General features: G+C 38.7%; 2 protein-coding genes across 2 annotated transcripts; one reads left to right on the forward strand and one right to left on the reverse strand.

Annotated features, from left to right (window-relative positions):
- Positions 1 to 44: 44 nt before the first annotated feature.
- On the reverse strand, positions 45 to 3,589 carry mix23 (mitochondrial matrix import factor 23). Its single transcript, XM_072657644.1, has 5 exons — positions 3,440 to 3,589; positions 1,818 to 1,943; positions 1,542 to 1,688; positions 427 to 486; positions 45 to 316 (listed from the first exon to the last, which is right to left on the reverse strand). The coding sequence occupies exons 1-5, from the start codon at positions 3,488 to 3,490 to the stop codon at positions 266 to 268; spliced, it is 435 nt and encodes a 144-aa protein (XP_072513745.1). The 5' UTR covers positions 3,491 to 3,589; the 3' UTR covers positions 45 to 265.
- An 829-nt stretch (positions 3,590 to 4,418) lies between these two features.
- fam162a (family with sequence similarity 162 member A) lies at positions 4,419 to 11,062 on the forward strand. Its single transcript, XM_072688886.1, has 5 exons — positions 4,419 to 4,618; positions 7,254 to 7,340; positions 8,475 to 8,586; positions 9,776 to 9,884; positions 10,677 to 11,062. The coding sequence occupies exons 1-5, from the start codon at positions 4,567 to 4,569 to the stop codon at positions 10,791 to 10,793; spliced, it is 477 nt and encodes a 158-aa protein (XP_072544987.1). The 5' UTR covers positions 4,419 to 4,566; the 3' UTR covers positions 10,794 to 11,062.
- The last annotated feature ends 1,090 nt before the right edge of the window (positions 11,063 to 12,152 follow it).

Below are 12,152 nucleotides of genomic sequence, written 5' to 3' on the forward strand. Positions count from 1 at the left end.
CTAGATAGACCCCTCCACCACAACAACGGACACGTGTTGGCGACTGGAAAAAACAATTCTTTATAAAATCCATAGTGTACAACAGCTCTCTGAAGACAACAGAGGTGGACAGCAGTTTTCCTGTGTTACTGCAGAATCACAGTACAGTGGGCTTCCCAGGGGAGGGGGCAGGTTTGAGGAGCATCAGTGTCCTGGCCTGCATCCAGCTGTGATTCCCAGCCATTATTGTCAACACTTTACATCTCTCATAAGCACAAACAGGAATTCACTTGTTCTTGGGAGGGGTGAAGTGGATTCGACACCTTTCAATGAAAACCTGCAGAAAACCAGGAGCGAAAATGTGGCCATGAGAAGTGAGGCATTCGACCATTTAAACAGTTCACGCTACATACAGGTTATGGTTTGAGAGCATCAGGATACACTGACCTTCAGAGTGCGGTCTTTGACAACTTCTTCGACATTCAGTTCTGAACTCATGAGTTTTAACTAAGAGAAAACAGACAAGAACAAATGTTATTCCTAGAGAGAATGTAATGTAAAAAATAATGCAGTTTTTCACCAAACAGTACTGTTTATTTTATTAAAACAGATTTTTGAATAAATTACACACAGATTTAGACCTTGAGATATTTGCATGTGTATTTGGTTAACTCTCTTAGGTCTTCTATCCTTTACGCATTCATCAGAGGTCAGACTACAATCATAGAACCACGGTTTTCTGGACATTTTTGGTTGGTGAACTACTCTGATCTGGTTTAAAACACATTAACTCTGTTTCACACAGTCTGCAGGGTGATCTTAGAATGGAATAGCTCAAAGTAAATAAATACATATTCATAAAAGATCAGCTATAAGGTTTTCTAAGACGTTTTATGGATCTATGGGAGCTGTGAACGTAATGACTTTGGTACCATAAAATAATATTTATGACTCCTGTTGATTAAAAAAAAAGTAGCGTTTATATATCTGTATTAAAACTGAGCAAAAGGTTAAGACTAATAACTAAGGCAAGAAGACTCATATGCTCTCCAACGAATAGTTAAATACACAAAGACACTACATTCTCAAAAATGGCATTCTTTAAGGGTTTATGGTTAAAAAAACAAACAAACAAAAAAAAACACAAACACAAACCACAAAAAACACCCGAATGCTTAAATAGTTCATTGGTTCCTCACCATGGTACAATATATATATCACCAAAAAAAAGGTTTGCTATTGCTGCCAGTCAAAGAACCCATTTTCCTAGCCTTTTTTTTTTTTTTTTCCCCCCACCACAGCAAGGTCTATTATTAAGCAACATAGAAGAGTATGATCATAATCTGACCATTCAACTTTCACCCCATTATAGAAATTTGTATGGACTCCTGAATTCTTTGGCATTTTTTGGCTGTACTCAACTGCAAAGCCAGTACATACTGATTTTCTTCTTCACACTGGACCTGCTGTATGTGAGGTGTCTACATACTATTGTGACCTTTCCCCTGTTGAACACTCCCCACCACCGCTTAATGCCCCCTAGTGACAGCTGAAGGCATTACCTTGGTTTGCTCTTTCCTGAGCTGCTTGATGATGGACAGGTTGTCGCGGTCCTTCGCCCTCTCCTCACGTAGCTGCGCCACAACAGCTGAGGTTTCTGTAATACAGGCCTTTATTGCCTTATCTCTACTGAGATGAGCCTCCAACAGCTGGAAAAGAATGATCAAGTAGCTTCATCATGAAAGCCAACACACAGACGGATTAAGAACCATTTCATAAGTGTGGGCTCAGAAATATAACAGCAGCATATAAAAATCAATGACAAAAGTGTGACTGACCGACTCATAAAGCTCTTTGCAAGTCTGAGAGGCATCCACTTTGCCTGAGAAAGATACAGTGGGCACAGTAGTATTGAGAGCATGGACAATCCGGTCATCAAGGGTCCGCATTACTTTTAGTGTCTCCTGTAAAAAAAAAAAAAAAAGTAAAATACATAAATAAAAAAATTAATAAATAAATAAATAAATACACACAGAGAGAGAGAGAGAGAGAAAGACATTTTTGACAATTATGTGAATGAAACCAGATGATTGAAGACAATGTGATTATGAATACACTGCCTAAAGCTTGGAACATTGTTTTCTGACCATTTTGGATAGGTTTTGCTAAAAACATGTTTATAACATACTTTCATAGCACCGATATACCTGTAAGCTGTCGAAAGGAAACCCTTTTTTTTATCACTACTTTATCATTACATAGAAACCCCAAAAGACACTGCATAACAAACCAAACTCTGAAGGAATTTGTTTACAACTCAACAACTAAATTATGGACAAATAAATCCAGAAATATCCATATCTTACAAGACAATAGGGATACATAAATAACAAGCATGCTGTGATATGCCTTGAGATGTATTAAACCCCAGTGGTGAACTCTTGTTGTGACATTATTAAAGATGTATTATTTTGACCAAAAACATGGTTGTTCACAATAAATACAATAAATATTTGCAACTGTTTTGTTTAATGCATAGCTCTACCATTCAGAAACCCAGCTCAGACCCAGAGTTCCCAATATAAGCAAAACACCCACTACAGAATGAAAAGTGGAGTCCCTAAAGTATCAAGGCAGAAAATAGCATTTAGAGACATAAACAGTTCCCTCAGTCAAACAATCCATTCCCTTAAAATAATCAATCGCTCTGAACTAGTTCTTCAGCTTTTATTTATTCATTGATTTAATATGTTGTCCCCTTAGTTTGGGGGGGATGTTTCAGTTAATCTTATGAAAGAATTTATAAATTTTAAGGCTACAGATATATAGATTTATAAAAAAATAAAATAGTCTATTTATTTCTACCTTGATATTTTAGGGGTTCAGTAAATGATCATGTCTTTAGAGGTCTATTCAAGCTGCAAGCAAGTTATAAGGAGGGCTTTAGAATTAGGCACGACACAGGGGCAGCCAATGAGAATGAGGTCATTTACATATATACCAGTCTTAAAGGTAAATGCATATAACATGCTGTTCAATTCTAGATTTATCGAAAAGATAATCGCGGTTTTAGATGCATAAATGCACACAGACATACATAGAGAAAGAGCAGGAGAAATGTGGGAATATGGACCTTAAAGGTGAAGTACACATCAAAACCGGTTACAATCCAGAGTGTCTACGTCTACATCTGTTTTTTTTTGCAGTCAGACAAATGTGCACAAGTGCGTAATAACTGCTCAAAAGTACTTATTATTATTATTATTATTAGAACAGATGTAGAGAAAAGTAGCCAGCAACATGACTGTTAAATGCCTCTAATGCACACTCTCCATGTATACCAGCTCTTTGGCTTTAGGGTCATTTTAACAGCGCAGTCACAAACCCACGGATGAGGATCTGTCTCTATTAAGCACATCAGTTATTTTGTCAGGAATTTCTTTTTCCCCATTTTTTTTACCTGAAACATTGAAAAGTCCTCACAGTTCAGAGTCCCGCCGGGCGCAGCCATGCTGGACTGACGGAGAGGTCCTCACACGGAGCCCCTCGAAAACACGCCTGAGCTATAATAGCCACATAAGACATATCCACTGTTTTAGAGACGGCTTGTGTCGTATTTTACTATTAAAAGACATTGTTATTAATATAAGTTTAGTGGCTTGAACTAGTCTTCTGTTCAAATCCGAACAGTGTATACATTACCCGAAACAGGAGAGACGGTTAGCATTAGTTAACACGAAACATAATAAATGATAAAACTGGACTTAAGCTTCTGTTTAAGTTGTAATTGTCCTTTAATGTTAAGGGAGAACTACATGTGGTGTGTGTGTGTGTGTGTGTGTGTATTTTGACATTTCTCTTGTGTGTTAGCTAGCAGTGACATGCAGCTAATGCCCTTGTGTTCTACACTGGCGGTCTGCACGGACTCGATTGTAGGGCTGCGTTCATTCTGCACAATCGTGGCAAGAGTTTTTGGCCTGAAGATCAAGCAAGTGTTCAGAGCAAAACCATTCAGTGAACTTAAACACGATTAACTAACACTAAATAAAACATCAAAGGATACATATAGCAAACCACCATTAAATAAACCAAGAAATTACAGCCTTTGATTTTCCGCGTGGAAATAAAGAGAGTGGGCTGCGTCTCAAATCAACCCTTTCGTCTCAAATCATTGTTGCCTACATGACTACTTAAATATTTCAAAGGCATTTTGCCAAACTTGTGTGTTTCTAAAATGAGGAAGTTTGTCGTGAATGGCTAATCTTTACTTCGTAAACTTCTTTACTTCTTCTCATCTTTACTTTAGTTACTTCGTTATTATCGTGTTTACATAGTTCACTCACTACGTAGGGAAGTAGAGGGCGATTTGAGACACAACCCGGGTCTTGTACAAGGTTATTTAAGTCTACTACAGTTCGTGTGTTTACAGTAAACGGGGAGGATAGTGAACTCCGCACTGGCACACAGACAGTGCCAGGCTGGTGCCGTTTCATGACGGCAGGTTTCGGTTTTGTGCACGTTTGTATGGATCAGCCTCCTCAGAGTATCTCGCCATACAGTCGTTAGTTACCTGTATCATCAGGAGACATGATCTTTCAGGCAATCAGCAGAAGTCGTCCTGCTTTGGCGTCGTTCGTCGGTGAGTGTCTGAGGCAGTTCGTGTTTGTTTTGGGGACAGCTGTGCTAGATAGCTAACTTTCTCTGATCAACATTAACTCGACTTTTCCAGCAGCGAACTAACGGCTCCGGTGTGGGCTCAAGAGCAACGTGGTCAGTATCAGTGCCCGATTCCTCAACCATCTACCCAAAGTCCAGCTTAGTTATATAGAAGATAACACAGATCATTCTCCAGCCATGTGCTATTAACGCTGGACTTGTTTGATATTTGTAGTGAATGGTTGAATTGAGAGCTGTTAGTCTCTGATTTCACGTGTATAGGAGGGGTATTTTCTGATTTTGTAGCTGCATGTCTTTCTGTATATGTATTTGAAGGTATGTACATGTATGTTTTACCCTGTTATTATATGACTAACCTATGTTACTACTGCCGACATTATAAAGTTTCAATGCTATAGTTGTATATAAGATCTCCTCCACCAGTCATATGGCAGAGGTGGGTATGTGTACCCAAGTATCGATCTATTTCTGTTTGCAGTTAAATACATTTTTATCTGTATTTATTTGAATAAATATCATTTTATTAAAATTAATTAATATATGTTACATTTAAGTCATTTACATCTCCGCGACCCAGAACAAATAGCTACTTTATAGCTTATAACACTAATCATACTCATCTAGTACTGTTTTATGCTTGATTTACATGCTATGTTGGTGACAGCTGTGAGATTTGAGAACACAATGATCCAAAAAGAGAAAACTAGAGTCATAACAAAGTGCAGTTCCTGTGCTGAGAGATGCTGGATGTACTGAGAAGTTTCGGGGATGTTGCTCAAGACTGGGAATTCAGCTCAGTTTCCGAAATGTCTACATATATCATAGTCACTGACGTCAAAGGTACTCAGAGGTGCTCTGAGTGTTGTTAAATGTTAAGCGGTTATTTGTGATGTTAGAGACTTACATTGGTGGTGATGGGAGTCAGTTCATGTAAGGACTTTCGGTGAGCTTTTAGAGGGGTTAAACTCCTCAGATGTCTGGATCCATTCACCACCGCTGTGTCCAATGCTCTACACACTCTGTACGTTTCTCTAGAACGGTGGGTTTTACATCAAACCACTCTACAAAACAGCCCAGTGACTTTTTAGAAATGCTTTGACGTCCATATCTGTACCCATCATAGTGTACGACACTGTATACATCACTGTGACTCATCATAACCTGCCTGGTTCAGCGCGGTTCATTCAGCAAGTTTGAACCTGCAGCATATACGACCCTCCTGATGGTCGTGCAGCTGCTAGTTCTTCACGGTCACACACATAATAGCAGACTATAAAGACTGAGGATAGTCCTTACGTGCTTATAGTGTACGTGTGTATATGTGTGGAATGCCAGCTTTCATTAATGAGTATGTACATTTGTGTCTGTCCTGGATAAAACCTGTAGGAGTCAGAGTGCCTTTTGTAAGCAGGCCTCCATTTAGGAACGCTCAAAGTATTTGGATGATATGACTGGCTCTGTCCACTTGCAGTCATGTCGCCCCGTTAGTTTAAGTACAGACAAGCTAACTGAGTTAATGTTAGATGCTGCATTCACATTAGGGCCTTGCTGCTGTTGGTTTTAATGTGAGGACTAAAGAAGTGCCAACTGCAGTAAAGCAGACCATCCCCAGGCTAAAAATGAAGATATTCTGTTATTAAATCTAACAACCAAAACAAGATGTGCACGGTGTGTTGTCAGTATATGATATTGGTATTTGTACAAGTCTGCCTTGAATTATTTTTAATGTTGTTAATAATGAAACAACTTTAATGGCAGTCAAAATCTCCTGTTTTATGGAATTATCTGTAAACTGTCATGCAAAATCTTTGTATCTTTATATCTTTATAAAAAATACTATATTACAATATTTAAAGACTTTTTTTGCAATACACAGTATTTATCACAATACATGTAATCACAGACTAAAAAACATCAGTAGCGACAGATTCTTATAAACTACTATTCAGATACTCTCCCGTACTGAATACAGTGATTTCTTTTCTAATTCAACCAGTCTAATTACATTGTTAGTAATGAAGCCTGCAGCTGATCAGTGTTTATTAAGCACTAACAGTATCATCAATATGCTTACTAAAAGCATAGTTATCACAAGAACAAAATTGATCACAATACAATAAAATATTGTCATATTGCCCAGATCTATGAAGAGTGGCCCAATAGAAATGCCAAATCTCCAAAAATGACTTGGAAGTCTTTTTACTTTGACTTCCATTGAAAGTTAGGAGGTGTCCTTTTGGAGATATGAGGTTTTTGCGTGACAGTGCAAAAATGAGGTCGTGGTATGATAATAACAGTTTGAAGATGTGGGCAAGATATACATTTCCTTTATGTGATGTGCCTTCCTGTGTCCTCAAGGTCCTAAAGAATCACAGCATCACTATGACTCATCACAACTGTGTTCAAATCTATCTTGCATAATATACATAGATTCCCCGACGGTGGCTCTGTTGTGCCATTTAGCGCTGTGTGAACACCACCCTGTTTTACACTGTACACAATACCTCTCACTGAGCTGTGGGGTCTAATTGCTGGCTCTCATTGTAATGGCCTGTAAATTGAAGCTTCTGCTGTCCGTTGTTCTGTTTCCCCTCTAGGGCAGTGGCGGAGATGTGCCCTGAACACAGGGAGTAGAAGACAGCTGTGCATTAAACCACATGAAGGGGAATCTGCACCAGCACATGGTTAGTACACAGGACATATTCAGAGTGTGTGTGGTAACATTTGTAATCGGTGAAGTATTCAGTGTTCAGTATTTTGCATATACACGATTGTGTAAAACTTCTCACTGTTTGAATCTTTTTTCTAGAACTAAAAACTGTCAGTGTTGCGAATGATACAGGGCTGTAGATGATCTAAAATGAAATAAGAAATCTGTAGAACATCAAAAATGACATTGGATGAATCAATTTGTATCCAGTGACTCACTCAAAACTGGTGATCAAACCTTAAGGTAGGAAACTATATTAAAAAAAAACTATACTTGAATGTATATACCATGCAGAACCTTTCACGTAAAAATATGAAGCATATCTTTAACCTGGGGACTCAGTGGCTCTGTGGTCTAATGCGCTGCCACTATAGGCTGGGGGTCACTAGCCCCCTCCTAGTGGGTAGATGGGGCTCTCTTCCCTCATCACTCCTGAGATTTTAGAATGGTAGGTAGGATTGTTATTGATGGTATCGGTACTGAGCTGGTATCAGCAGAAAAAGCTGAATGTGATCTTGTTATAAATCCATCCAGCTGACTGCATGTTATGCTAGCTGTGTGTTTCTTTCTGTAGGGTAGTAGTAAAGTGTTACAGTAGTCTATGCATGATGGGTTACTTTTAGATGCTCAGTTAAGTGAGCAAGTAAAGGTGTTTTTTTTTTTTTTTTTTTTTTAAATAAGTAAAAAAATATTTTTACTAGATACTTAAAATTAAAGTGTTTACTTTGGTATCAGAAGAGAAAAAGTGGTATCATGCCATTTGTAAAATCTGTTCAGACTCCATTTAATAAATTATTCCTTTTAAACAAGTTACATCTCTATTCAGTAGAGCATATTGTTTTGCACCAGGGTCATGCATTGTACATTCTCGTATACATTGTGCTTCAGTAAACTAAATGAGGGAACTGAATGTATAAACATGGCTTGTTTAGTCCCTAAGGATATGGGCTAAGGGAAGTGGGGTTACACCCAAATAATCTCTGAAAGACAGAGTGTTTAAAGCAAAATATTGTCCTTTCAGGGGGGTCTAAGTCTTGAGATCAAGCTGGAGCATCATTCACGTCATCACTGACTCCGTCTTCCTCATTTCCTTTGATTTCATTAATAGCACAGCGCTCTGGGTTCAAACTGCCAGGCTACCGGCCATCAGACATGGACAAAAAGATGCTGGTCTGGTCTGGACGTTTCAAATCCAAGGAGCAGATACCAGAGTTTGTGTCGTAAGTGATCTCTTCCTGTTTACAGGCCGGTTTAATTTTTGGACCTCACAATGTGTTGCTGTCTCATTCTCATTGGCCTACACACATTTATGAAATTTATGAAGTTATGCTGCATGGCGTCTGTTCACGAGAAGCACGTGAAGCTTCTGTTCTGAAGTTCAAACAAGGTCTCATCTCCGTGTCTGCACGGCTAATTGGCGTAATTCTTGATATCTGGGGTGAGATCAAACAACGTCAGGTTCCTGATGGTTTAATACAAACCAGATGTGACACATACAGGGCTACATACATTGATCATGATGGGATGCAGGCCTTTGCTCACCCAATAAAGATGTATGGAGTCTATGTGTGTAGAACACTCAGAGCTTGTGATTGCTTTTACTGTACTCTTAAAACAGAACATAGCTTTTAGAAATATGAAAAACACCCCTTTTGCCTTTAAAAGTACATGAACGTTTCATGATAAATGGACCAATAAGGCTACATTCATATTACCAGCTTGAACTGGCACAAATAAGATTTTTTTTCAATCCAGAGCTGATATTTTCAGAGCTGTGTCTTTTCAAATCAGAGCAAAGCCGAAGCCACTTTCAAAAATGGTCTTAGATTGAATACAGGGCCATGCAAACTTAATAACAACCATCAGATTGGAACTGTAAGGCAGTGTTTATACTGCCCTAATGAAGAACAGCTGCTTGGAGCAAATCTCATATCTGCATGTTTGCTAGCTGCTACTTTAGACAGGCTGAATCTCAAATGACTTCCAGCTCCCTACATAGTGCACTATACTATGTAATGTTATGCAAATAGGGGCTTCTGCATGCAAATGGTTAAAAGTATGTCTGACATAAAGCCTTATGCATACATCTCTACGAGACATGTAGTGCAGTATTTGGATGTAGAAGCTGTAGTTTCATGACTTGCATAGTTCACTAGGGTGGAAGATCAGATCTCAACAATAGCGCCAAATATCTCAAATGTCAGTAATCTGCTCTCTAGAGATTTAGACACATCTTCCTGGATTAAACTCTCTAATTACTTTAGTGTTGTTACCCTACCTGGCAACCTCTTAATTATCAGTTGCTGCCATTGCAATGGTGTACCTTCTTGATCCTTTATGATTCCTAGATGGCCATAACCTAGCATCTGTGCCTTTAACATCAACTGTGTCTGTATTATTTACATCCAGATTTGAGATGATCGATGCAGCCAGGAACAGAGTGCGTGTTAAGGCCTGCTATGTCATGATCGCCTTGACCATTGTATCCTGTCTCGCCATGGTCATCCTGGGAAAGGAGGTAATCGATGATTACAACAAATTATGAGAATTCAATGATGTCTTGATTTTGAACATTTCCTCAGTACAGGCTGAAAATGTGTCTTATGTTAATATGCTAATGTTTCCATTTTCTGTTTTAGACCATTCACCATTAAAAAAAAACATACAACTTAGAAACCCAAAGTTAAGACTTGTAGCATCCCAATTTTATGGTCTACCCCATAGCTAATATTTCAGCTCCAAGCGGACACACTAGCCACAAGCTATCATGCTAAATATAACACAACAATATGTTTCCACTATATGTTGTATTGTTACATGCCTATTAAGCAGGTCCCAATCCAGTCTTTGCCCACAGTTTGAGTCCCTGGGATAAAGGTGTATCTGCCAAAACACTAAAGTTAGCAAAACCAGTCAATGTTTGGACAACCTTTAACACATTGTTACACTAAGTGTGTAATACAGGTGCATTCAGATTTGAAGTGCTGCTAGTTTAACCAATGTTGGCAAGAGGTGGCTAGCTCAATGCCTGGCATTGCAGATATAATTGGCTGGTAATAATAGTTCCTTACTGCAGACATTAAAACTGCTAGCTTCTCAAAACATGCCTTAGTGCTGCAAGTTGTGAATATTGTCCATTCCTGTCCTGACAGTGGTGTAAATACAGTGCAGTGGGATAAAATAGACAGACGAAAAATGCCTGCATCAGGCATACAAGCATCAGGATCTTTTGGGAATAAGGATATCCAGAATTAGAACATGAAAGTTACCATTGTGTCTTTTTGTTAAAAACATTTCTTTGCTATTGCAGGCTGCTGGTCGGAATGATAATCTGACTACCAGAAATATGGAGAAAAAAGCTCGTTTGAGAGAAGAGGCACAGCGAGAGCGCGAGGAAAGCACTGCTCTTGCAGGGAAGGCCCAGTGAGGGTACTTACAATAAGAGCAGCAGCTTCCCTTGGGATTTCCAAGACCCCTCATCATTTGTCACTTTAGTGCACACAACAAAGTTTATGCAGTGTGCAGTTGCATCACTGGTCTCATAGTGGGCCCATGCTAGCATAGAATTGATCCTTTTGGTGTTCATCCACAGTGTTGAGCAGCTGTTAGAGATATGGGCTTTTCCTTTAGCTTGTGTGACAGTTTATATTCAGACATGTTTATCTTTTTAAATATATTAAATGAATCATCCCTGAAGTTATTGGTTTCCTTTCTGTAGGCTCAATAGTCTAGCCCATCATTGATTCAGAATTAGCTGTTCCAGCCAGCTCTATCCTCTGTTGACTGCAATCACGACCGTTTAAAGCATTTATCACAACGTTTAAGGGCTATTTTCTGAAACAGCTCTGAGGTCCCTTACGTTACCCTTGTGAATTGTCCATGTCTAACTCTCTTTAGCATCAGAACTGAGGAAGGAGGTATGAGTAAGAAGCGAGTTGACATTTTGTGGCTCAAAGACAAATTAACAGGATTTTAGCTAATGCTAGCAGGCAATTCAGAGGACTAAAACCTATATAGTTACCAAGATGCCTTGCATTAGGAGCGATAGGCCCGTCATAACTACTTTATTGGGACAATATATTGTCCCAGACATTACTGTGAGAAACGCCATTGTCATTTTATTGCCATTTTATGCTACATAATAATGCAATTACACCCCTTTAAAGAGCAAGAAATTTATATTTTTGGAGGGAGTTTGCACTGCCTGTTAAGTTTTCAGTATATGTTTAATATATTGTAATATTTTGAAATGCTGTTTATTTAAAAAACAAAAAACATATTGGCCTCAAGGACTGCGTCTTCACCTGTAATTTTCCACTCTGTGTGTATGCACTGTTAGTGATGCACTGGTCATTGTGTGACTGAAATATTGGTGACATTCATTCTGATATCGAGGTCATGTCCATATATTGTAGGAGAGGTCGACAATGTAATAGACATGACGGGCCTAATAATCTACTAATGAAACTAAAGCTGAGAAGTGAGTATGGAACAGGACATGATCATACTGGCCTTTAGAGGAACACTGGTTCCTATTTGCAAACCTTAGTATTCAAGCCTTAGATGTCAAACAGAATGTCTATTTTCCACAAGTGTGTCATGTTTTTTTGCAATGTAATATAACTAATGGGTTGATGCATTGTTGCTCTATAACCGTTTATCACAGATCACTCTAAAGACTAAGACAAATTAAAACGTTGACCCTAGAAGGGCATGCAAATGTGCATGTTCTTCCAAACAGGTTCGGAACAATTTGTCACCTACTACCCTGATTCGTTTCCATTTC

This window comes from Salminus brasiliensis, chromosome 1, assembly GCF_030463535.1.
Source record: "Salminus brasiliensis chromosome 1, fSalBra1.hap2, whole genome shotgun sequence".
Classification (NCBI taxonomy): domain Eukaryota; kingdom Metazoa; phylum Chordata; class Actinopteri; order Characiformes; family Bryconidae; genus Salminus; species Salminus brasiliensis.

Coding starts and splice junctions, on each gene's coding strand:
- mix23 (XM_072657644.1), bottom strand. CDS start 3,490: ATGGCTGCGCCCGGCGGGACTCTGAACTGTGAGGACTTTTCAATGTTT. Junction 1,944..3,439: donor AGGACTTTTCAATGTTTCAG/GTAAAAAAAATG, acceptor TTTTTTTTACAG/GAGACACTAAAAGTAATGCG. Junction 317..426: donor TCAAAGACCGCACTCTGAAG/GTCAGTGTATCC, acceptor GGTTTTCTGCAG/GTTTTCATTGAAAGGTGTCG.
- fam162a (XM_072688886.1), top strand. CDS start 4,567: ATGATCTTTCAGGCAATCAGCAGAAGTCGTCCTGCTTTGGCGTCGTTC. Junction 7,341..8,474: donor GGAATCTGCACCAGCACATG/GTTAGTACACAG, acceptor TTTCATTAATAG/CACAGCGCTCTGGGTTCAAA. Junction 9,885..10,676: donor TGGTCATCCTGGGAAAGGAG/GTAATCGATGAT, acceptor TTGCTATTGCAG/GCTGCTGGTCGGAATGATAA.